At 35.5% G+C, this 27604-nt stretch overlaps 1 protein-coding gene across 2 annotated transcripts in view; it reads left to right on the top strand.

Moving 5' to 3' along the window:
* The window catches only part of LOC106670039, a 66754-nt gene that overhangs the window by 31540 nt on the left and 7610 nt on the right, over positions 1–27604 (top strand). The window contains exons 1-2 of one of the 2 annotated variants that reach the window (XM_014400027.2): positions 18501–18684; positions 22985–23092. In XM_014400027.2, the coding sequence (XP_014255513.1) occupies positions 18616–18684; positions 22985–23092 (177 nt within the window). In that variant the 5' untranslated portion in view covers positions 18501–18615. Of the gene's footprint in view, positions 1–18500; positions 18685–22984; positions 23093–27604 lie in introns of those variants that run through there. The other variant, XM_014400026.2, reaches the window with a different exon arrangement.

Here is a 27604-nt window from a genome sequence, read left to right as displayed (position 1 = left end):
TCTTGTCTTTTAGTTCATGTGTGCTTCCAGTTTAGACGAGTGTCGAGATAGAACCCAAGGCAGCGCCCATAATCAGTTTTTGGTATATGAGTATTATTGAGGAATATCGTAGATGTGTTTTGTTTCCGATGGTAAAAGTAATATGTTTTTGTTTGCTTCCTTTTACCTTAAGGCAACAGAATTTGTACATTCGGCTATTCCAAACACTCCTCAGTAGCATCAGGTTCAAAATCAGATGTTATCATATCAGCTGTGTCGGGTTCAGTCAGGATATCTGAGGTGAAGATGAGGTTCAAGATTGGTCCGAGCACACTTCCCTGTGTGCACTATCCATTAATAATTAATAAAAAATAGGAAGTTAATCCACTTTAAAAGAGGAACGTAAATTAAGACACCCAATCTCAAATTAACACAACGCAAAAAAGAAAATTAATGTATTTTTGTATAAAGGCACAGAAACATCAATTGACAAAAGGGCTTCAATTAATTAAAAAATGCCTCTTTGATGGAAACTTAACGTCTCAAAACAATATAGTTTTGGTTTGTCTTTCCACGATTTGATCTTGAATATATAGGACAATGAATATATAGAAAAAAAATGATTTAAAGAATTTTAGCCAGGTGGCCGTAAAATAGGACATTTCCTCAACGGTACTTGTTAATTTACAAATATTTGATTAAACTATCTACGTAGGTTCCCAGGTCGTGAGGGGGAAAAGTTGAAAACAAACTGAAAAACGTAATACGTCGTATTCGATGGAGGAAAACAGGAGTATCTATTGTCAATTCAAATTGGGTCATTCGAAGGAAAAAAAAACGTTTAAAAGTTAGACGTTTGGCTTAATTTAGACGCTGGAAATTTTTCACAGAGGCGCCAGGGAATTTGAAGCAACGGATCAAGGTTGCTTGCAAATGCTCGGGCGCGTTACGCAAGGACTGTGACTCTCTTTTAGACAATATCGAAGGAGGAAAACATGAACTGAAAATATAAGTGGGTTATGAAAGTCTCTATCCTCGAGTTCCTTCTTTCCACACTGGCCACAAGAAGCTGATGGCTTATCGAAGAAGAAAAAAATGCGAAATTTCAGCGATTCGTTTGAAAACTTTGAAAAAGTTTGTACTTTTAATCCTCTGACATGGGTTTGCATGTAAATTAATGTAAAGGAGTACAATGTGTGTCCAAAAGAGGAGTACTATAGTCAAATTGAAATTATCATTAATCTGAATAGCACAATAACATTTGAAGTTCCATCACAAAATCGGTCCCTGTAATTAGAAAAAAAGGTTAATGGTCATTTAGAAAACTAAAAACAAACATTGTCATAACAAGAAGACATAAACTATAACATTTTGTTACTAAATGTTTGTAGTATTTAGAATTATTCTTTACTGATCATTCCAATCGGTAACATTGAATATATTAGAAATTGTATAATTAGAACAACTCAATAAACTAATTTTTCCAATTAATTAAGGTTTTGGTCGAGATAAAAAAGTCAGTGTAACAATCGGGATCGAACCCACGACTTTCGGCTAAATACGCCGCTCCTCTACCACTTGAGGCTATCGTGACGTAGATCCACTCGGACACTAACTTCCCATCTCAACCCCACCTTTTGAATTTTCCCTCCTTTTTGCCAATTCAAAAGGTGGGGTTGAGATGAGAAGTTAGTGTCCGAGTGGATCGAATCATCGAAGTCACGACAGCTCAAGTGGCAGAGCAGCGACGTATCTAGCCGAAGGTCGTGGGTTCGAATCCCGCTGACTTTTTTATCTGAATCAAAACTTTAATNTAGATATTATTTTTGATTGTAAGAAGTGTCAAGATGACCTAAATTTGCGAGTATTACAAATAAAGCATTTCAATTCAATTCAGTTCAAATATCTCTCTTTCACTTCTATATTCTCTCTCTCTCTTTCTATCTCTTGCTCTATTTTTCTTTTACCCACAAGGTTCTTCGTCCAGTTTCCCTTACAATTTTTTAAATTATTTAAATTGAGCAAGTTTTATTACGTCTTCTTCCTGTCCATTTTGGCATTGAATAACTACTCCAATTTGCAAACAAATGACAGAGAATGCTATTGCACTATTAATATTAACATGGATTAAGATGGATGTCTCGTTTGGCAAATTAGACTGTTTAATATTGCATTCAACTTGCGATTTAGTAGCAATTAACTTGTTAATAGGTTACTTAGTAGAGATAGCGGGTGAAGAAATGACAGATCACTAGCGATCGGGAAAGTCAAATGGCCATTCACATAAGACAGGTATTGGACGGGAGGGAAAGGTCCGATACAGTATTTCAGTCGGCCGAATAAAATGCTGCTACAAAGTAAGGTGGAAGAACCTTACTGCGTGGAACAACCGACAACAATAAAAAATAATTTGTAACTATGATAACAAAAATCCTTGCATATCTGATCAATCCACCCAAAAAATCACATGTGAATAGGTTTTCAGCATAATTTTCCTAAGATTGTGATAGCAATCTGCTAGAATATACGTCCAATTAAATTTTTTCCCTGTGCGTAATGTATTAATTTATGAAAATTAATTGTTAATAGGCACCGATTGATTGATATTCGTACAGAAGAGAAACTTTTGCTAAAATCTAAAACCACCCATAAAAACACAGTAGCGAAAAATTAGCAATTCAATTTATTTTACATAGAAATGCTAATGGCATATATGTATGTATATCGGTTATATAATTGTCAGTACATTTACATACATCGAAGAATAAATTTTCTAATATTGAGAAAGCCTTGATTATGCACAGTGAATGAATTTACTAATCTATCTTTAAACAATTAGTGAGAGTTATTGGATCAATTAAAAAATAAATGTACACTAACTTATATGTACTTTATAGTAATATTTGATGTTTTTAACTCTTCCTAGACCCTTTTTATTGTGATAAAATGAGTGTAATATTATACACTGTGGACAAATTTAACGCACCACTCAATTTATTTAGATTAAAATTGAAATCATTATCTTTTGACATTAGTTACAGGTGATTAGGAGCTATCATAGTCAAAATAATGCTTTGTTTACTTCATTTATTTACTTTTGTAGTGAATAATCCCATTTGCACAAAAAGTAGCATTATGCCCTTCCATTCTGCTACGACTAAAAATGACTTTCAGTTAATCTTTTTTCCTCGATGATTTCATTTGATGTTATTCTTATTCTTAAACCTTTTTCAATGGTCTCAATCAGCCATTTGAGTGAGTATGACCCTGAATATAACATTATTAGAGAAAGGATACAGCCAGCGCGAGTCACCATGAGACGGAGTGTAAAATCATTCTACAAAAGGAAGAGTTCTTCAGCGCTTCAGAGAAACATGGCTTCACAGTAGGGCGGGACAGGGCAGACCAGAGAGAACCGCAGCATTAGGTGAAATGTGATAAGAAATCTGATCAGACGAAATGTTTCGATTTCTTCCAGGATTGTAAGGAGAAGGCTCAACGAAAATAACCTCAGGGGCCGGCACCCGGCTCGTGGACGCCTTCTTACCTCAGCTCAGAAAATGACGAGTCTTCAATTCGAACGGGAACATTTGAATTGGATATAGGAAGAAGGGACTAGTTCTCTTTATAGATGAGGTGAGAGTTGGCGTCAAATGTTCAGATGGACTCATATAGAGACTAAAATATTTACACAATCGCTCAGGATAAAAGTACGACTCATGCTGTATGGTCCTTTAGGTGTGTCCTCTGGGTGGCTTTTCCTTGAACGCACCGAATTGGTTGTACGAGGAATAACTCTACTTCACCCAGGTACACAATGGAAGAACACCGTTTTGACCCCCACGTCGTTCAGATATTCTTGCTAAAGCTGGATAATGCTAAGGGGGACCGCGGTGGTCAGTTGGTTAGGACGCCCGACTCGTATTTGCCACGCTAGCCGTTCTGGGTTCAAATCCCGGCTGAGCATTTAATGGATTATAGCATGAAAAATGATTATAACATGAACGATAACGTGACCCGCGACACCCAACGGGTTTTGACGTTAAGCCCTTCTGTATGACACGAATTACTGTACTTTCATTTTTTTAATACTGTTTAATCCTTCCTCCTTTTCCTGCGACGAAATATTTGTTTTTGAATTTATTTATTAGTTATTTTTTCCATTTAGCGTACAAGGAAAACAAATAGTATAAATCTAAATATGTTGCATAATGTGTATTGCAATTTAAACACACACACACACACACACACACACACAAACGCATGCACGCGCACAAAGGCGTGATTCATCTACATTCTAACACAGTGCTATAATCGATTTGTTATAAAAATAACATATGTAACCCTAAAGTCGTTTATAACGTTGTGATTGAGAGAATGGCTTTTTGAGAATTAAACTAGCACACTAGGTCGAATAGAAATTTCAGTTCGGTCAGACATTTCGTACTTACAGATGTTTGGTACGTACATGAAAACAAAACAATTGCGATAGGTTAACCAAAAAATCCTTTAGTTTTGGGTTTAAGAATTTTCAAAAACCTCGATCACCCGAATTAAACTAAAAATCATCTACTATCGTGAAAGTCGATGATTTCATAATTTTAAGTATTGAATTAGATTTTATTTACATTGAATTGTTTCAACTTTTTTTAAATGATTAGCCATAAAAAAACATATAAAGCCTTTGGGTGAGTAAAAGTGTCAAGCTGATAAGATTACACATAAAACAAGACTATGAATTTTCCAAGCCCTTGATAAATCTTGGTGCTTTCACAATATCGTCTTTTTCCTGCTAATCCGATTTTCCTGAAAAACGAATGGATGATTCCAAGTGTAATAACTGTTGCCGCTTGAGTAAAAATCCTCACAAATTAGCAATTTTAAATTACAGAGGTTATTATTTTATAGTAAAAAACGTTTAAATTAGTTTCCTCAGCTTTGAATCTTTGTATAATTGGTTGTTCAAATGAGAAGAATCGTATGACAAAAGTCATGAGTTAGTTGGCTTTACTTGGAAGACGGCTTTCACAAGGCGATCTCGTCTCGCGCAGAATCCTGTGGCCTTTGTGCCGAATCTGGAGATCTGCCATTTGCCCGTAACTGAAATTCTTGGAGGAAAATTTCAAGATTGGGATTTGATAGTACAATACTGTCCTTGGGGGTCGCATTAGGCACTGACCCTCCCCTCTTCAACATAGTGCATGGAATAGAGATTATTCGAGTTTCTTTCCGGGTTCTACAACCTAATGCCACTGCAAAACCTGTTCTAACGAATGGTGCAATAACAGTTCCGTTGACCACTTACCTCGGTGTTAATCTTAATAACTTCATTATTGTTTATTGGTGTGTAAGTGGAAAAAGGCTTTTTCTTATAAAAATATAATCCAAATTGTTTTTAGGTCCTAATCTATTTTTTAATATTTTTTTATCAAATTATCCTAAGACTACACATACAAATTACGTTAGTATATGCTTAATTGTGGCCTAAATTATTATTTTTTATGATAAATGGACGTTTGAATAGGTAAATAATAACGTCCGAGTCAATAATAAAATAACATTACAAATTGGAAATAAAACAAAGATTAATGTTCTTGTGTGGAAGAGTTTCTTTATGGTCAGTTATTTAGTGTTTCAATTAGTTTTACTTTTTATCTAAGGTCTTGTTTGATAAGAAAAAGTTAGGGATTCGAACCCACGCCCTTCAGCTAAAGTTAGTTATTTAGTATCATGCTTATGTACAAAACATACATTATTCTAAAGTTCACTAATTTCGTGGTCCGCTTGACCAATTAATACATTACAATTAATTAAGGTTTTTAGTTGAGATAAAAAAGTCAAAAATGGCAAAAAGGAGGGAAAACTCAAAAGGTGGGATTGAGATAGGAGGTTGATGTCCGAGTGGATCGAGAAGTTGTAGAGCAGCGGCGTATCTAGCCGAAGATCGTGGGTTCGAATCCCGCTCGTGCCATTGAATTTTTTATCTCAACTAAAAGCCTTAATTAATTGTAATTATTCTAAAGTTTTACTGCCTTTTTGTGTACGTGCTTGGGAATCAAGAAATAACTTAATATTTATTAAAATGTACGATCTAGCATTTACAGGTATTTCCCAAAGGTACCAGGCTTTTTTACATTTAGTGATGTGTGTTAAGGTCTATCCGGTTTATGGGGTCCAGGGCAGAGGAGTACGATGAGGACACCTGTCGGCCTGAACCCTTTTGTGACGTACCAAGTTGCCAACAACATCTATCATTTTTCAGTCAAATTAACTCCTTTTGCAACTAAATTAAACCAATTTTTTTATATTGAGAATTTTTCTTCCTTTCTACTCGATGTAATGAACATTAATGTTTGATTTTCCTTATTTCAATTTTCAATGTTTACTTTTTACGGAATTTAAAATGTTTATTCAGCCACATTCGAATTCTGAAGCAATAAACTGTTTAGTTTTCATCTTTACTTTCTTAATTTCAATTTTGGAACTTAAAAATGCTCCTTAGTGCTGAGGCACTTATTGATGATGGACGTTCCATCAGGCGTATGCGGCTTTTACCATCGGAGTTCCCTACGAAACACTGCAAGACACTGGTAGACGTTTATGAGAAACTAGGTCCTAAAGAGAAGGCAGGGTTCTGGACGCCGAAGGGTTACAGAACCAAAGGATGACCGTTTTTTGACTTTGAGAACTTTGCGAAACCGGCACCTTACTGCATATACTTTCAGCACCAGGAAGTTGGAGGTGTCCACATTTCTGAACGCACTGCTTGAGGACGTTTAAATCAGTCTTTTGAGAACTGAAGGCTTTTCGCTCCGTAAGAGGGCCAGAATTGTCCAGCACACAGAGTTGAACGACTCCCATTTGCTCGAGAACACAGCCATTGGTCTTTAGACAATTGGTCTGCTGTACTTTTTACAGATGAGCGTAGATTTGCAACACGATCTCGAGATGGGCGTTAAAGAGTGTGGAGAAGGCGAAATGAAAGGTACGAAGCCTGCAATTTTTCCCGTAGATCAGTGATGGTGTGGGCGGGTATTTCAATGGAGAGTCGCATAGAGTTGGTTGTTGTTCGTGGAAGGTCTTTGACGGCCACTCGCTATGTGGATGAAATTTCGCAACGTTATGCGTTGCCTATCCTCCATGAAATCCTATTCTAATGCACGAAAATGGCCGTCCACATGTCGCTCGCATAGTACAAACGTACGTTTAACAGCATAACATCAGGGTCTTAGCCTGGCCAGCCCGTTCTCCAGAGACTTGAACCCCATCGAACATTGATGGGATAGCCTCAAAAGACGAATAAAAGAACGTCCATCACTTCCTGATACACTCCACGATCTTGCAAAGACTCTTCGTGAAGAATGGGCTAACCTCCATCAAAGAGACATTTCCAGACTGGTAGAGGGTATGCCGAGGCTTCTTCGAGATGTAATTAAAGCAAGGGGAGGAAATATGCGATATTGAAATGTTAATTAAAAATTTAATAAAACCAATTTTTTCTGTATGTCTTTTTTTATTTTTCATTTTACTTAGCAATTTACTTTTTTCGACAAAGACTCAATTATTAAACGTTAAAAAACGTAAAACTTATACAAAACAATTTATATTACAAGTGGGTGGAATTTTTTGCCTGTCAGTGTATTATATTTTGACTGTTCTATTTTGGGGCTGCTTCCCAGTTTGAACTATGTATTAAATGAATGAATAAGGAATGTAAAAGGATTAGTAACATTCTATAAAGTTAAAGAAGTTATTAATGCTGTGTTTACGTTTTATGACAACTTTATACCTAGTTAACAAAATTGAATAAATAAATACAATATTTTAATTATTTTCTGTTTAATTAACAGTTAATAAAATTTTACTGATATCGTTTCACTTATTGCTAGTGATGTATGAAAACACCAATTTACAAAAGAAATTACAGAAAACATGATTAAGTTTGAGTCTCTTCTTGGGAATGTTATGTGGACTGTTGGGAGGTAGAGTTTCTTGAGTTAATTAATCGCGTGATGCAAATTTCAATTATAAGTATCACAAACATGTTGACAATGTAATCTTAGTAAAATGGTAATTTTTTAAGGAGTGACGTTTATCCAACCTGTTGGACCTTGTTTTGTTTACAAGGACACCAAATTTTCCAAATAATTAGTTCGTCTTAGAAAATATTTTTGAGGGAAAAAATCATGGAAGATGATTAGCCGAGAAGTTATACTAGCTGATAAGCTCATCCAGCATCATATGCACTTCATCGTCCTTCTTAGCCGTAACTAGGCGATTATGGCTTTTTGATTTTTAATCATTAGGAGAAGAAAATGGCATTTAAACCACCAGTTACATGAAATGATTATTTCTCTTTCTCAATGTTCTCTGCCGAACCGTACTTTTACAATCAATTTTTCATCCTCGACCACTTTCTATGAAATGGATGTTGAAACAATGAAATCGCGGACGATACCGTGTCTTAAATTTCCACCGTCCAACGAAGTGTGGTGAGAAGGTCAAACCAAAGCAGGAAAATCAATAAAAAAAATTAGTCATTCTTAGCCAAACAGGTCGTTTGATTATTACAACCTTTAAGGAAAACTCAGAAAAATGTTTTTCTGTTTATAACAATTCACATTTTTCATCACTTGTACTTAGGTTGTTGAACAATATACTGCAGCATGAAAGTTTATTTATTAACAAAACGTTTTCGACATCATGTCATGAGTCGATTAATGCATCCATCCAATAGCCTTCCCAACGCTGTGTAATATGTGTGTCATTGTTGGGAAGACCATCTCTTTCTCAATGTTCTCTGCCGAACCGTACTTTTAGAATCAATTTTTCATCCTCGATCACTTTCTATGAAATGGATGTACATACCATACCAATACAATACCAATGTAATTAACTGTGAAGAGGTATCATGGCATAATATCGAAAACGTTTTGTTAATAAAGAAAATCCATTTTGCAGTACATTGTTCAACAACCTACTGTACAAGAGTCGGAATTGTAGAGAAAACAGCGAAGAGATTTAAATATTATTTTTCAGTTCATTTCTTTCCTTTTCAGAAAAATAGGCAGCATCTGCTATTTTAAAAATTAGCCATTCGTCGTTGTATCACATCATGGTTTGGGTACAGTGTATATTTGCCATTTATTTAGAGTAACCTTTGACTTTTTCCGAGAGTATTTCAACTACGAAACGAGGTTATAGGTGCCGGTATTTTTGAAAAAATCTAAATATTCGGATTCGAATGCAGGATTTTTTGACCATTTAAAACGTTAAATTTTTCCGAACGAAATCTTCTTTTAAAAGATGCCCGAAGATGTGTAAAATGAAGATAATCCGATAAGATCACATGAGGATGTCACTCCTAAAGACTAACATTCCATATGACGAGCATGCTCACAATCAATTAGAAAAGGTCCGAGACCTTCAGAAACTCTAAATAATGGTGTTAATTAAAATTGTTATTATTTAAATTGGAAATTCAATGGTCTTCTGTGACGGCTAACAAGGAAAACAGCATAGTCTCTCTCCTTTTGCTAACGTCAACTGTTTAAAACAACGAGAGACGGAATTGTTTTCTGGCCGTTTACGCTTTTCACGTTTTACATGTTATTACAAAATTTAATTTCCTGTGGGGAATCAAAGTGAAATGGCAGTTCCCCTTTCAGCCATCCAAGTACCGGCGCTTTTCATTTTACTAAGGGCCAAATTAAAAACTTCAAAAATTCCACTCATTAATTCATTCTCAGACGGTGTCATTTAACTCAAAACAAGACACTTTCATGAGTTGAATTTTTATTTTTGAACTTTCATATTTCGGTTGCTAACAAAGTTTTGATGATACCTTGGGCTTCTATTGTCAATCTTAACTAATAAAAATAAGTTCTAACACGGAAAATCAATTTAGTGTGATTATTTTCAACTAGTTACATAATTATATTTTATTAGTTGTGCTAGTGTTAATTAATTTTCGGGACCGTGGAGGCTTAGTGCCTAGGGCGTCAGGGTCAGAAATTTGCCATGGTGGCGATTCTCGGTACGAATCCTGACATACCTCATTGCTTTTAAATTGATGATAGCATGAAAAAAAGTATTATTATAAAGTGGTTTGATTCCTCGTCCTCCACACTCAACCGGTAGACGTTAAGCCCCCCATTTCAGTTAATTTTACAAACAACAATTGCAGTGCTTACCCGATGAAATTGTAGGCGATTTAGCAAGCACTTCGTGAGATTCGAGACGAAAGGGGGCTCGGTCTTACCTCGCTGCACCTCCCTGAGCGCAGCTACTGCTCTCCATGGACTTTCATGCTTTTGTTACAGAGATACTGTGAGTTGGAATCTGGTCACAACGATGGTGGTGGCTAAGACCGTCGCAACCTCCAGACCTGCCCACCGTGATCCGGCCCTCTGACACTAAAAATTCAATAAAAATATGATCAATAGGAAATTGCAGGGTTAGTGGGTCGATTCGGCAGAGAAACCTCTACGTAAAAGAGCTAAACAGGAGCCCGGTCGATGGGTGTCACTCGGTGGCTCTGAATCGTACACGAGGGATCATCCCCCTGACTAAGAATAGGCCATGGGAGGTTGATACATGGACACTTTACTTTATGTAGAAAAAAGTTGCTCGTCTGTCCCACCTAATTAATTAAAGGGTGTCCTTGGCTCCATATAGAGAGCGAGAAGGAACGCTAGCCAGTATGAGAATTGCGCTTGAGTATAGAAGAGCACTGCTGTTCCGATTTTTTGAGGAAACATGAGTTTTGTTATTTATTGTATTTATATATCTCGTTTTACGTTCCCTTTTGTGTATGTTGAAAGTGAATGTATCTATTATTGTAATTGTATAGTGTTGTTGAATATTGAATACACCATCGATTAATTAGATTAGTTATATAATGTGTAACTGGTGGTGGATGAATATCGAATACTTGAGTGAATGGTGTTTAAATAGGAAAGAATGTATTAAGAATGAGTGAGAATGAGTGTATCCAAGCTGAAATGACCTAGTTGTTCCCCCCAACTTCGGTGGGGGAACGGATAGGAACAAGATCTGACCCCGGACTGCCAACATACGAAGTGGATACGTTGTCATAAAGCTCAATTCTGTACTCATGTTCTTCCGTTATACAAAGATAAACAATACCACTACCTTGGCTGATAGTTAGTGCCATTTGTTCAACTGTCACGGTTTCAGCGGCAAAAACAGTAACACCCTCGTTTTCAAGGCCTTCGTCGTCAAGCACTATAACACCTCTACGTAAATATGTGAGGAGTTGAGCTTGGTCATTATGCCACTTCATCGCAATATATGTAAACACAATACATGTATTCACATAAGATGTTGTAAGAGAAATGTCAGCTGTCTTTCAAATAACTCTCAAAACTGGGTGGAGGCTTGTGGATCCGAAACTTTTATGGCTTGACTTAATTTCAACTGGTTTATGTAACATTACAGTGTCATGTTTCCAATTTTATGGGAAGTATGGTAGTCTAATAATCGTTTAGTATATCTGATTATATGCATGAAATAAAATTCCCTAGAGGATGCTCTAACAACCTGAAAATTTAGACATAAAATTAAAATGTTAAATTTTTTGTATTTGACCGTTTGCAGGAAGGAGGGAGAAAAAATATTTATATAATTAAATATTATAAAGTCGTTAATGATCATTTTGGTGGCTGCTGGGTTGGTCTGTCAGTCGCACATTTCGGCACTTTGGTCCTCTGGGCCGGATTAAAAAATGTGACCTTCATTAATATTTACTTCTTTTTCCTATCTATCTATCGACTGTGGATTCACTCACGCTGTCTTTCTCTTTTTTTACCCCCTCTTTCCATCTCTCACTGCCTTTTCTCATATTGCTCTCTCACCTCATTCTATTATTTCATTTTCTTTCTCTCTCTCATTAGCTTTCTTTTCTTATCTCCCTCTCAGTGTATTTTTCTCTTACTCTCTCTTTTTCTCACACTCTCACTGTCTTTAAATATCTGTGTGTCAGTATTTTTCTCTCTATTTCTCCCTCTCTTTTCATTTCTCACGTTCTCTCTTTCTTTTTATTTCTCTCTCTCTCTCTCTCTCTCTTTGTTTCTCTCTCACACCCTCTTTCTCTCACGATCTCTCTCTCACACACACACTCTGTTTCTCTTTTTCATTCACTCAATCAATTTCTTTTTCACTCACGTTATATTTACCTCTCTTTTTCAATCTCTCTCTCTCTTTCTGTCTCTCTCTCTCTCTCTCAAGAAGTCTCTCAATTTCTCTTCTTTCTCTCAATTTGTCTACTTCTTCATTAATACCTACGTACATATATTATTGAATATTTAAAAAAATACAAGTAATTTTTTTTCTTTTCGAGGAAAACGGTCACCTATCTATATTAGACTGGACGTTTGTGCTTTCGACACTGGACAAAAACGTGACGTCGACGGTGTGTCACTGAAAGACAGCTTTTTACGGCAGCATTTCAAAACCAGACGTCGTAGGATTTTTTAGCAACTTGAATTTATTGCGTATAAGCCGACATTTACAAAAGCCCTCAGGGCAATTTCAGGATCCATAAATTGAGTAAACAAGCCCCTACGGTGCGTAATAAACATTCAACCGGACAAATTGAATAACTTTATGCACTGCATGCAGTATTCCGCAAAAATGAGCAAACTGTTTTAGAATTAAATGAACATTCGCCAATTCGTATCACGGTTTCTCATTTGTGCAGTTTAAATATATATTTTTATTATTAATGCAATGAACAAAAGTTGTAGTTAAAGTAATAAAGGACTCACGAGTTAATTATAAGAACACACAGGTCTAACATCCCCCATATGATAAAAATACAAGAAATCTTAAAAAACTGGTTTCAACAAAAAGATTTTCATCGTTTATTCCATTAAAAAAATCATCGTACAGGTTTTCTCTCAGCAAATGGTGGAACCTTCTTCAGTGAATACAATCATTAAAACTCCTTTGAAGGAATAGAAACCACTATTTCAGCGCAATCCCAATAAACTTTCTTTTAGTTGGACATCAAAAGTTTAGAATGGAAAAACTAAATCCCTATTAATAAACAGAATGGTAAAAAATTAAATTAACCACGATATAAAAATATACAAGAACAACTTTTCTACAATATCTAAGTGAAAAGGATGGTTCTACTCACAAACTGGTTTTGCAGTGATCCTGATTTCAAGTTTTAATCGCTATATTAAGTCCGTACACGCAGATTCTAGACAGTCTTGTAGACTTTATCATAACTATTTTTTTACGAGGGTTCGCAACAGCAGAGATCATATAAACCCTAACGGGTGCCGGGTAACAAAAGCCCATTTGTAAGTTTGTCGAGTTCGAATACAGGGCCGCGGGATTCGTACCCCGGACCTTCACCTTACTGTGATGAGCGCCGTGTCACTACCACTTAAGAGCGTAGAGCAGCGGCGTATTTTTTAAACCTAACTTTTTCATTTCAACGAAAATCTTACATATAAGATTAAATATAATGCATTTCAAATGTAATGCATTTTAAATGTTTAGGTGGATCAATTCTTCAAAGCAAGTCTTTCTAAATTTAGAAACATGTTATGAAGAAAAAAAGTCTAAGAGCTAAAACTAAACTAATATCAATCGGTTCAGAAGAGACTCGCTACGTAGTACCACGCTAGCTGTTCTGGGTTCGAATCCTGTCCAGTACCTTGGAATTTTAATTGAGAATAGTATGAAAAAGGTATTGTAAATTTGACCCCTCTTCCAGGAGACACGGGTAGTTTGACGTCTCACATCAAGCCCTCCTCTATGACAGGACTTTGGCTTAAATCACCATGTCATGGAAAAAACCTTAAGCCTTAAGACTGAAATTATCGCAATCTTTTACATGATATTTGTCCAATTGTAGTGGAATGCAGGTGAACGTGGTTGAAAAAACATAAACGTATTGGAGAATAATAAAACGATAAATAAAACCAACAAATCCTTGTAAAATATCGCATATCTATTTATGCTCAAAAGAAAGACCTTGAAAATGTATAAAGTTCTGTGATAAACATTCATTAGATTTAATTAGACACTTTATTTTTTAAAGGAGACGCCTTCTAATAAGTATGGAAACCACAAAACGGCTCTTCTGACTTCAAGTCGCCACAATTTGTATTGAAAGTAAATTTTATACATGCAATTATGCTAATTTAACAAAAATAAAAGATCATTATACGCCATCTATATATTCCTCCTTAATAAACAATCAATTGATCGATGAAAAATACTGGCAACCTGGAAAAATCGGTATATCTAATTGGTCTTTGTAACATTATTATTCGATATAAGCTTAATCAAAATATACGCTACTGAAGACGATTATAAGCATTTCAATACAAACGATCATCAAGTTTATATACATTTGTCATATACATTACATTTACATATAAATTGAAACCTAATTGTACATAACAAAATATGTAAATGTAGCGTATGTACGTTACGATGATGGAAATAATGACAAAAGGCATTAACATATAATAAGAATCATTAAAAACATATTGAAATTTGTAAATAAGTTTTGTACTGATATAATTTTTTTTTCCGGAAGAATAGACCTAGCGTATAGTTGTTTCAAATACAAATATATTTAAAATCTTGACTACTGAGAGCATACGAGATTATCAAACCTAATAAAAAATTAAATAAATAATATTAAAAAAATTGAATATACTATCAATTGGTGAAAATACTTAATAAAAATAAATAACAATAGATTGAATGTACATATTGTCACTAGTCTCGTCTTTGTGGACAAAAATGGCTGTTTTCCCTTTGATCCATTATCCATTGTTTACCAATATAAACTCCACAAAATGAATAATTGTAATTTATTCTTATTATTTTAGTTTTAATTATATTCTTGTTAGTTGGGTAAAACAAAACAAAATAGAATCGAAAAACAATTGTTAATCTTCATTTTTAATTACGATTTACTTAAGAATAGTAAACATGAAGATTACTCATTTCGTAAACTCTTTTCTCGCCTTTTCTCCATTTTAATCCATTGGTTAATCTCCAGCTTTAACCATGGAAAGACATCATTTTGGACCAGAAGTTCGCAATATTATCGTGAGAATGAGTCATTGAGGTCACCGGCAAGTGGATATCGCAAAGGCAGTTGGCGTTCGCAGAGCGTTGTCTTCAGGGCTGTTCCCGATTCCGAGAGGTTGGAAGTGCCAATAGGAAGCCTGGTAGTGGATCTAAGCGCATTAGGAGGCTAAGGGAGGACAGAAATATTGCCATTGCTGCAGGACGGAACCCTTTCCATAGTGTCAGCCATTTCCTAAATGAAGTACAAGACGTTATGGCAAGGCCTTTATACGAATCGTTCGTGGGAAGTTGCCTCACATCGTAGGCACCTTTGAGAGGACCTGCAGCAACTGCCCGCCACCAGAACTCAGGAGAATAAGTGAAGCAAGCGCCTAGAAGGTAACACCAATTGGAATGCTGTTATATTACTGATGAGTCGCGTTTCTGTCTGTACAGTGATAGCAGGTGCTGAAGAGTCTAATGAGAATAGGGGATGCGTACAATGCCCCAGTTCGTACCTCTTTCAGTGCAGTGTGGAGGAGGCGGTGTAATGGTCTGGGGACTTACACTGAAGACGAACTGGAGTCCATATTGTTGAAGGCAACCTCACCTCAGTTATGCCCAAGAAATTATTGAGGAATGCTCTCTCAAACCAGGAATCTCATTGGCAGGGATTTTCTATTTCTGGATGAATGCCAGACCTCAGAGAGGCAGAGTTGTTCTTCTATGTTTACAATACATGGTAATTTTCCAACTGTCCCTTCCCCCATTGTGTCCAGACCTCATTCCCATTGAGAACATGTGGAATGCGTTGCAGAAAAGGCGATCATCCTCCGCAACCAATTGATCTGCAACAACTGAGTGTGTCGTTGCAACTTCTATGGATTGAAATTCCTTATGAAATTAGTGACAACCTTTTTAACAGTATGCCTAACAGGTGCACAGAGGTTTTAGCTAACAAAGGACATGTATGTGCATTAATTGTTTAAAAAATTATTGTGCCTAATGAACAAAATTATGGAATTAAAACCTTTTATTTTGTTATTTTTCAAAATTCCTTAATTAAATTTTCCTCCAGAAAAACAAAAATTTATAATAAATTTTAATGCAAGTTATAATAAAAATAAAATAAATATGCTAGGAAAAGTAAATATTAAAAAAATTGGCAATATCCCTATTCATTTTTAAACAGTCAGTAATGAAAATCAAGTTGAAGAGAATAGTTTTAAAACAACGCGCGCATTTTAAAATAAGCAACTTTTAACGGTGGGTACGAGTTAATTTTAAAACTATTACGTACGTTGTTTGTGCAGTGAATTGTAGCGGGAGATGACGCTATTCCACATAAACCGCGGGTTAAAATTATAATAGACTTCGTGTACGACAAACGGAACATGGACGTCTTCGGGAAACTCGCTCGAAACTTGGCAACATGAAAAGCCTTGGGATTTAAACCCAATGAGGAAAAAGTCGGTAAAAAGTTATTACAAGTCAGACCAAGATATTTAATTACAATAATAGCGTAGAATAATAAATTCAAAAATTGCAGTAATTAGAGGTTAACTCAGTGTGTAGTAATCCGTCTTTTTTTATATGAAATAATTTTGATCTTTCAACGGGTTTTTGTTTTCACGATTCACTGATCATTTTGATTGACCAATAGTAAATACTAAAACACTAAAACAGTGATTTGAAGGCCCACCGTAATCTGATAATTTAGGAGGACCCCTGATGAAATAGTAAACCAAAACAAGCTCAGTAGTTTTAGTAAATGCCATATAATTATTAGTAATGAGGGCAATCAGGAGTAATTCTATACCATTTGCGCATCTCTTTATAGACATGACATGCAATATATTAATGCGATCCCGATGCATCCTGATGATTTGTACGTACAATCGACGTTTAACAACAAACACATTTACGATACTCTGCGCCGTTCCATCTTTCGTTCTTGTTGAAAATGTGCATGTGCAACTCTGCAGTAGGAAAACGGTGTGAGAGAACTTTTCTGTTTTGGGACAACAGGGTTGCTACGCCACTAATCTATAGAATGAAATTATGGATATTGGCGCGGTGGCCTACTTATATAGAGGATGATGGTATTCAGTTAAAATTAAAGCACTTTACACACTCCCGGTCCTGAGCATGCGAGAATGCAAAGACTACGCCTACTCAGTCCCTCGAAATGCTTTAAGGAATTGTCGGCTTGTGAGCCGGCCGCGGGTGGTGGGTGCTTGATCAGTGGCACACGTGGGTTAGGGCACCAGATCCTATCTGCACAGATGGGAGAGGTGTATAAACAGCTGAACGGCGGGAGAGCACACTGTCTTCACCAAGCCCAGTAGCGTGCTATGCGGGAATAGATTCATCGTTGGTCGTAGGTCTGGCGGGTACTTAGAGAAGAGCTTGTTGTTCGGTGGTGCCCTTATGAGCTTCCTTTACTGAAGGCAGGTTCCTCTAGGTGGTGGTTATATAATATGGCATATCTGAACAGATTTAACGTTTTACTGGACCCGATGGGCCTGTGTGACCGATGTTCACACAAACTTGGTAACACATAATATTCCATTGCCCAAACTTCGAGAAAGAGAGATCCCTACTTCGTACCTGGGTCCTGCAGATCGTCACGCCAACAATATTTGTGCAAAATAAAGACTTGTGTACAGGATTAATACACTTGTTATGAACTATTGATTTTAAAAACTTAAAAAAATTAAATAATTAACATTGCTCTGCATAAGACATACATGTAATATTAAAATGGGGTATGCATCAATAAACTACCCGGGGTTATGGAAAAAAAAGAAAAAAATACTATGGTGTTATAAAACACCTTGTATAGTGTTCAGTTGTGGCTGCCCACGTGAGGATGTGATCATTGAAGTCGAAGTGTTCTGGATTTGTCCTGAACTATGGGACCTCCGGTAAATTTTTGCGTTATGAACTATGCATATTAGCCATGTGACAATTCGTATATGTGCGTGTTCAAATTTGGGGGGGGGGGTTATTGTGAAAAAAGGGCCAGAGGTGACGGTGGGAATCGAACCCACGACCGCGGCGTGAGAGTCTCTCATGCTAACCACTCGGCTACCGCGGTCCCCTAAAAATTAGTTAATTTCCGCAATTATCGAAAAGCTTTTTTTTCTGAAACGGAGATGCCTTTTCCAACCATTCCTTGGTTCATGGTCTTTTTTGAGATACCCATTTGGCGACACTAAGGCAAGAACAATGTCAAAAAAATTGATACAAATTTAGGAAAAACTGAATAGTTACACAACGGGTAGTTAAACTGAGCGAAGGTAAGGCCCTTTAGGACGATGCAGTATGCACCTCTGATATGACTACGACCGTCGAAATTTGACACGGGATGATACCCCCCACCCCCCAGAGCACCTTAGGCAACTCCGCGGACCCATTCCAACATTTCGGTACCGGTACGTATTTGTTGACCATTTCGGTCCCGTCGGGAGAAGGGGATCGGCTGGAGTCGGCGTTCGGCTTCCCGTGGGAGGGGAGCGGCCCTCTCTTTCTCCTCGGCAAGCAGGAAAAGAGCCAGTGCCAGTCATCGACATGAGAATGAAGGATGTCCACCTTTTAGACCCGACGGCGATTTTCATCGCGACCCGTGGCCTGAGGATCGTAAGTCCATCCTTGATTTTATTTTATTATTATTATCTTTTAAAGATGGAGTCTGTGTTTTTCATCGTCGAGTAAAAACGTTTTACCCAAGCGCTTATACTTGGCATGTCGATAAAAGAAATTTTTTGTCGTGTTTTCCTCATTGGGTTTCTCTCCTTCTGTCCAACCTTTAGGCTGTCCTTCTTAAATATCAACAGGCACAATTTTTAAAATTCCGTTCCCCGATCCTTCAATAATCGTACAAGAAATCTGATATACATATTTTCCCCTACAGTCAAAATTGTATGTAAAGGTTATTAGCCGCCTTTTTTATGTAGAAATAATAACCAATGAAAAGAAATATCTTAAAATCTAATATATTAGACCCAAAAGCATCTTTTCAAACTCTTCTCAAATACCCGACGAACCATAGGTGAAAAATTAAATCCATACTGGGCAAAGGAGAAAGGCCGAACTATTGATACTATATACTAGGATATAGATATAGAGACTCATGTTCATTTTGCCTCAGTGACTGCCAGACAAAAACTTAGATATATCAAAAGCTTATTTTTTCAATACTAACGATAAATCTGGAATAATTATCGGTCGTTAAAATTCAAGTGGCATCGTTTTCAAAAGATGTTTGCACGTAAAACGCTGCCTTGGAACGTTAGTAATTCCGCAAAAATAAAATTCACTCCTTTCTTCATTATATTATCTCGTTTTTCCCTGTTGGACAATCGTTACTGTGCTGCTTTTCTTGTTAGTCAAAATATCAGAAATTTTGGCGAGTTTAACTGTGAACATCATATTTATGCGGTTTATTTAGCATGTTGGTAGTTTCTTTGAAATTTGCTTGTCACGAATGTCATCTGTCCAACACAGATGCTGGAATGTCGGACAAACACTTGTTTTTACAAGTAAACTCGCTACACATTTTGAAATTTCGGCCAATAATAAAAAACACAATAAAAATTCATTTTCTTGTATCTGTACGCGTATAAATTTTTTTTCCGACCGTTTGAGCAATTTAATTTGAAGATTTCTGCGTCTATGGCCAACAACCAACCCAAAGGGGTTCGGTAAGAAAAGTTCAAAGCTGTTCACCAGGTAGTTTTTTGTTAGACAGGCTGCACATTGTTTCAAATGGATCGACGATCAGCTACTGATAAAAATTGACTCTTTTTTTTACACCGATAAAAGTTTTAAATCTGTAACATTAGATAAATAGTAATGGAAGATTAAAAAATTCGATTTTCAGCAGACTTTTTTTCTTAATGATATCCAGGTTTACATAAAATTGATACATTTTCATTGTTGATTTTTTAAAGTATTTAAAAAGCACGGATTCACCGTGCCTTTTCTGAACCAGCATTTTTCCTCGTTGCCGTGTACGACGAAAATACCGGAGAATCTTTCGCCCTAGGCTCACTAAAGAAAATAATGGCCGTAAATCTTGAGTTTCACGGATCCTATCTCGTTCTTAAGCCGACAGACGTGTTGAAAAACTTTATTTCACCGGAGGCTGTAGCTGTTCACACAGTCAAAAGCCCAGCCAGTTGTGGTTTAGCTAAATACAAATCAATAAAAGTAAACTTCTAATAGAAAATAGATTTAATGGAAATTAAAAAATTACAGGTTTTTTGATGTTTTAATTCTTAAAACCTGGTTCAACTATCAAAAAACTAATAACTATTAAAAAATAATATTACCTGTTCGATTCTCATTAATATTCAAACTTATTTTAAAAATAAAGTACCGCTTCCAATCAATGAAATTGTAAATAAACACTGGCAGTAATAAAACTGACATATTTATGTAAAGGTTTAAGAAAAAAAATCAAAATTAACATTTCATGTATTATTATTTTTTTTTTAAATTTTAAAAATTTAAAAAAAAAAACCACACACACACAATATTGTTCGAAATGGTCAGATTCAGCACAGAATTTCCTTATTTCTGAGGAAACCGTACAAAATCGAGTAAAATATTCAAGTTAAAAGGCTTACAAATTTATTTTTTAGAACGAACTATATTTTTAAACTAATACGTTACAATAAAGAAATTTTTCCACTTTGACAAAACCCATCTGTGACCGGCCGTTAGTAGCCCACCAAATAAATTTTACGACTGATATAAATTTAACAATAATTATTATGCATGCATTTTGGCGATAGTTTAATTAGATGGAAAAATCAAAAACAGCTCTTGAATTATTTTCACTAGGAATAAGTGACATTCCTTATATTAGATACTGTTTATCTACCTTATCTGGTTCAGGTTATCTCCAGAGATTATTACTGCTTGTTTAACAAATTCCATTCAATTTATTCCATTGATAAATATACTAATCTTGCAATAAAAGCTAACATATCTAGCCATTAAGTGCCAATAGCATCAATCAATTCAAGCAAATGACTTTAATCGATACAAGTTAATATAGATAGTAAAGCAAAATTATTTATTTTGTGTTTTGTTTAGTTAGTTAATGATTATTTGGAGATCGTGAGATGCTGTCTGATGTGACGTAGGTTTTAGAAAAATATTTTCTTTATCGTGCCAAACGTTTCAATCTTTATTGAGATCATCTTCAGGCCTCAAAGTTTTGTTTTCTGTGCAGAGGTGTCATTATTGTGTGTTGTGTTGGGCACTCACTTTCCATCTCAAAAAAAGGCATTCTCAACATGACACACAATAATGACACACCTACACAGAAAACACACTAAATAATCATTATTTATTTTGACAACGCTATACTTTTACCGAAACTTATGTTGCAGTGATAAAATGATAGATGATGAGTTGATGATTTTGGCTATTTTAAAATAATAAGTATTGACAAAACGACGTTATTTCTTTACTGATCTTATTAGGCGAGTTATTTTTACTCATGAAATTGTTGGTTTAAAATAAATGTCTATGAAGGCAGAAAAATGGATTTTTTCTTTATTTGGATTTTTTGAAATCAATTTGGTTGAATCCAAATTTTATTATTACTTACACTTTATTAACGAGACCTTTGTTTTTATTTTCTCTCTCTCTCTCTCTCTCTCTCTCTCTCTTCTCTTCTCTATCACTCTCTATCGCTTTCTCTATATATATCTGTCTAATCTATCTACCTCACTGTTATTGTTTCTATCTTTCGCTGTTTTTCTCTCTCACTCTCTCTCTCGCTCTCTCTCTCTCTCTCTCTTTCTCTCTCTCTCTCTCTCTTTCTCTCTCTCTTTCACACTCTCTCGTTCACTCTCTTCTCTCTCTGTTCTCTCTCTGTCGCTTTCTATCGCTATATCTATCTATATATCTAATCTATCTACTTCGCTGTTATGGTTTCTATCTTTCCCTGTTTTTCTCTCTCTCTTTCTCACTCACCCACTCTCTCTCCCCCCTCTCCCTCTCTCTCTCTCTCTCCCTCTTTCTCTCTTTCTCTCTCTCTCTCTCTCTCTCTCTCTCTCTCTCTCTCTCTCTCTCACGCGAACTATTCGAACTATCTGTCTCACTTATATTGTTTCTCTCTAGTTTTCCGTGTCTTTCTCTATATATGTCTCTTTTTACTATCGTTCTCTCTCTCTCTCTTTCTCTCTCTCTCTCTCACTCTCTCTCTCTATATATCTATCTCTCTCCCTCTACCTTCATCGCGCTCTCCATTCTCTCTCTCTCTCTTTACTCTCACTTATTCACTCGATCACTCACTCACTTTCTCTCTCTCACTCTCTTACTCTTACTCTCTCTTGTGTTCTCGTGTTTGTTTATGCATACATTCTGCAAAATGGTTAGGATTTTCTGTAAATTATAAAATGTCAAATCGTCCTTGCTGTTAGCCTATCAAGTCTCAATAAAATCTGGAGTTGTAAACTGCATTACCTTGTGACAATAATATGTATTCAACGCTTGTATCAGTGTTTTTTTAACGAATTTTGGAAAAAAAACCGCGTGTTAATAGCAGTAAACAGTAGTAAAAAAGTTTACTTCAAAGATAAAAATAAACGGTACAATTTTACGAGCTTTGTTTACATAAATGTATATGTATGTGTGTTTTCTTGCGTATGAGCGACTGAGTCAATTGTCATTTATCGATTCCACCTGAAGCCCATTGAAACCATTAATAATGGACCCTTAGGGATATTGTTAATAAATGACTGTTTTATTTACGGTTTTTTATTTAACATAGCATACATTTTTAACATTGCCTTTTATCTGTCACATATTTCTAGACGTCCAAAGACTATTAGCAAGTGTACATTTGAACATTTAAACGACGGGTTGTTATTTATTATTATATTATTCTTAAGACTAACTAAAGACTTTTGTTTATTTTCAGGCTGATCAGAACATAACGGAGAACAAAGTGTCCGAGTACGAGGAGCTGAAGAAAAAGCTGAGGAGCTGCCAAGACGAAGTTTTCAAGTTGCAAGCGGCCAATGCTGATGTGAGATAATAATATTTTCGGTAGACGAAATGACTCACAGGGGTGTCGCAAACGTTGCTATTTCGAGGTCCGAGATTCGGCAAAAAAGACAAAAAAACGAAATCTATAAACGACCGTTCGAAAATAACGTAGTCGCATTTCCCGATTTAAGCCTTGCGTCACTCCTATGCGATAAAGTACAAAAGTTCCAAAAATACTTCTTATTAAAAGAACAGTTATAATAAGAATTATTATTTTACCCGAAATAATTTTTCATGTTGGGATTTCCTAATATTGTTATTTTGGTATAAAAATAGTGGTTATTTTGTAGATTTAGACCATTGATTTATATTTAGGTTTTTTGTTTACATTAATTTATATATATTGTCCGCAATCATTAATTTTCTCTAATTTGGGCAAATTTAGCTATTTCATTCTTCTTCTGAAGCTTTTTCACTCGCTTTACCCCAGCATATTTTGAATTGTTAAGGTAATGGATGGTGGATTGAGGTGGAATGACAATCTGTAATCTCCTGGTAAAGGAGACCAGAACATTACCCTGTTATCTAATTAGGATAATTTGAATGTTCTATGAATTCTGGGGAACATTAGCTAAACAAAATACGACAAAATTAAAAAAGTGGTTGTGCAGCATGAGCTTCAAATTGCTATCCAAAAGACACTTGGATATTCTAGCCTTTTTTGTGGATATCGAGACGGCTTACGATTTACTACAGTCCAAGCTTTGAGAAATTGGTTTGCCACATTGTTCTTTTCTAATATAATAACCATAATTGGGGGGGGGGGGCGTCAGTGGCCGCAACGGTTTAGGCGTTGAAACGGCGCTCATCACAGTAAGGTAAAGGTCCCGGGTACGAATCCAGCAACCCTGCATCCTGAACGCGACATACTTACAAATGGGCTTTTTTCAAAAACACCGGCACCCCGAGGTGCCTATAACCTCTGCTGTTGCGCACCCTCGTTAAAAAACCATAATTACGTGTAGAGAGATCTATTTTAATAGCAATGGCTCGATCGAAGGACATACAAAAGCTTACAACAATGAGGAATTCACGAGTTGAAAGATTATCCAGTGTATCCAGCTAATCTGACCAAGAAGCAATCCAGAGCGGATAGTTACGGGATATTTCCAGATTATCTTCTTATATTCCGTATGTTGTGCATTTTATGACAATCAACAGCTATCACGAGAAAATTGTGCTTCCGAATCTCTGAAGCTCATTCACGACTGAAGCTTTCGAGTATTATACGAAAATACCATTGACAAAAATTGGTATTCTGTCTGACAGTGTCAGAACAGTAACCCTACGACGACGTTTTAATATGAATAATATATATATAAATATATGTGTGGTGTTTAGTTAGCCAATGATTATTTGGAGATCGTGAGATCCGGTCTGGTGTGACATAGGTTTTATAAAAACATGTTATTTGTCGTTCCAACGTTTCGATCTTTATTGAGATCATCTTCAGGGCTGAGTGTTTGTTTACTGCGTAGTTGTGCCATTTTTGTGTGTCGTATTGGGAGTAGAGTCTTTGAGCCCTGAAGATGATCTCAATAAAGCTAGAAACGTGGCACGATAAAGAAAATGCTTTTCTAAAACGTACGTCACACCAGATCGCTTCTCACAATCTCCAAATAATTATATGAATATATTTTTAAAAAAATTGTTTAAAAAAATATAGAATTTAATTTAACACAACAAGAATATAATTATATCTTGGGTCAAGGGGCATGAAGGTTATAATGATATTAAATATAATGAAAGAGTGGATAAATTGCCAAGGAGGCAAGTTCAATTAACAGGGGGAGACGTCATCAAAGTCCAGGTTGCGTCTGTGATGTGGGGTTACTCTAAAATACAGGCGACAGTCGAACCGTTTGGTTATGTTAATATTACATACTGATGTGATTTATGATTTGACCCCTTTAAGAAAAATAGTGAAAGGTACATGGGATTCTAAACGGAGAATGAAATCTAGTGTGATTTCTTTTTCAGCTTTGCTGGTAATGGGCATGTAATTGGTGTTCGACATCATTTTGGCCCGACTATCTTCGCTTTTTGTCTGTCAGATGTATTTTGGCATTTTGTATTTTTTTGGTCGAGTTTTTTAATACATTTGTGGAAGTAATAAACTCTTTTTTTTTAATAAAAAAATAAACCATAACAACGATGATAGGCGGAAAAGGATCAAACGACAAGTTCAACGCTGGCAGATTTCAACAAGAAATTTAGAAGAATTTATGGAGGAAATACTTTTTTTCGATTGGGTACAAATCCCACTCGATGGGGGTTGAAACGAATATAACTAAACAAACCAGCGAGGATAGGCGGACCAAAATAAAAAACGGTTGAAAACGCCCAAACTATATATATATTTTTGTCCTGTACATATTTTACGGATCCTATCGCGTATTAACAATAAGGCAGAAGATGTGTGTAAAAATGGAATTTATCCTACAAATGCAGATAAGTTCACTTTACGTTGTTAACACAGACATTTCGTGGTTCGAAAATTGAAATAGTAAAGCCAGTTGGGTTTTAGCTTACCGCAAATCAATAGAAATAAACCTTTAATAGAACATCGGTTTGATGGAAATGACAAAATTACGGTTTTTTGACGTTGTGATTCTTTAAACCTGTTTGAATGAACACAGACTGAAAAATTAACATGCCCAGTTCAATTCTCATTAAAATTCAAAATTTTTTAAAGCAAAGTACCACATCCAATTAACTAAATTATAAAAAAAAAATTTCTGGGTGTACTAAAAGTGACATGTTTAAGTAAACTTATGAGCAAAAAACATACAAAATGCAGATTTTCAAAAATGAATCTCGCAGATAGAAACTGCTATATGCTTTTATTAGTTTTGTACATATTTTACGGATTCTATCGCGTATCAGGACCGAAGACGTGTTGAAAAACGGAATCAATCCGGAAAATGCAGAGATCGTCGACTTTCTGCTGTTCAGACAGACATTTCATTGTTCCTACTGTCAAAAATTGAAATCTTAAAGCCAGGTGGGTTTTAGCCAAACGCAAGTCAATGGAAATAAACTGTCTAATTAGAAAATAGATTTGATGTAAATGACAAAATTACGGATTTTTTGACGTTGTAATTCTTTAAACCTGTTTGAATGAACACAGACTGAAAAATTAACATTCATAGTTCAATTCTCATTACAATTTAAGTTTTTTTAAAGCAACGTATCACATCCAATTAATTAAATTATAAAAAACTCAGGAAATAATAAAAGCTACATGTTTAAGTAAATTTTTAACCAAAACCAACATGCAAAATTCATATTTTAGCGTCAAAAACTAATCTCGCAGACAGAATCAGCGAGGACATGCGAACCAGAATGATTTTTGAAACGACCCAACGTTTTTATTAGTCTTGTACATATTTTACGGTCAATTCATTGTTCCTAGTGTCAAAAATTGAAATCGTACAGCCAGTTTGATTTTAGATAAACGCAAGTCAATAGAAATAAACGTATAATTGGAAAATAGATTTGATAGAAATGACTAAATTGGGGATTTTTTGAGTTGTAATTCCTTAAACATGTTTGAATGAACGCAGACTAAAAAATTAAAATTCCAGGTTCAATTCTCATTAAAATTTAATTTTTTTAAAAGCAAAATACCACATCCAATTAATTAAATTGTGAAAAAACTCTGGCAATAATAAAAGTCACATGTTTATGTAAAGGTTTGAGCAAAAGCAACATACAAAATTCATACTTTAGAGTCTAAAACGAATGTCGCAGACAGAAACAGCGAGGATACGCGATCCAGAATAATAGGAAACGACCAAACTATTTGTACTCTGGTTGAAAAAATGGCAACGTAGAAAATGGAACTAATACATGTTCTACCTCGAGTAGAATAATTTTTTTTAAACGAAATTGTCATTATAAAAATTGTCTTAGTTTAATTTATTTATGCAGCCTTGCAAGTAATGCATAAATTTGACAGTTTCTTTATTACAAAGTAGTTAATAGTAAATGCGGCCAAATGGTGCTTGTTGTCTATTGAAATAACACACAAAAGATATAAAGGTCTAGTAAAGGATTCCTTCCGATCCTGCTGAATCTTAGGAAGTTCCTTCCTAGGAAGTTTTACATTTGGCCAAAATTGATTACATATTGCTCTCCACATTGTCACTAATTTTTAATGACAAACAAAAGAAAGAAAACCGAATTTAAAAAAAAGTCCTCTATGGCTTAAATATTTGTTTCGGGCTCATTGGCCATCATCAGCAGCCCTAGGGGTCATTTTCCTATATGACCATTCCTATGTACAACGGACGATGGAGTCATAAACTTCCACTTTGGGCTAGATTGGAGTATAATTATTATAATTGACTGGAATAATTATTCCATCTATATTAGCCATGGTAATCTACTTCCATGGTGGTCGACTTTATGCGTAGCTATAGTAATAGTCGATTATAATCACCTCCTATGTGAAAATAGTTTCTGATTAAAATACAATAACCCGATTAAA

This window comes from Cimex lectularius, unplaced genomic scaffold, assembly GCF_000648675.2.
Source record: "Cimex lectularius strain Harlan isolate CLEC.00 unplaced genomic scaffold, Clec_2.1 scaffold38, whole genome shotgun sequence".
Classification (NCBI taxonomy): domain Eukaryota; kingdom Metazoa; phylum Arthropoda; class Insecta; order Hemiptera; family Cimicidae; genus Cimex; species Cimex lectularius.
This window is presented reverse-complemented; position numbering and strand designations above follow the sequence as displayed.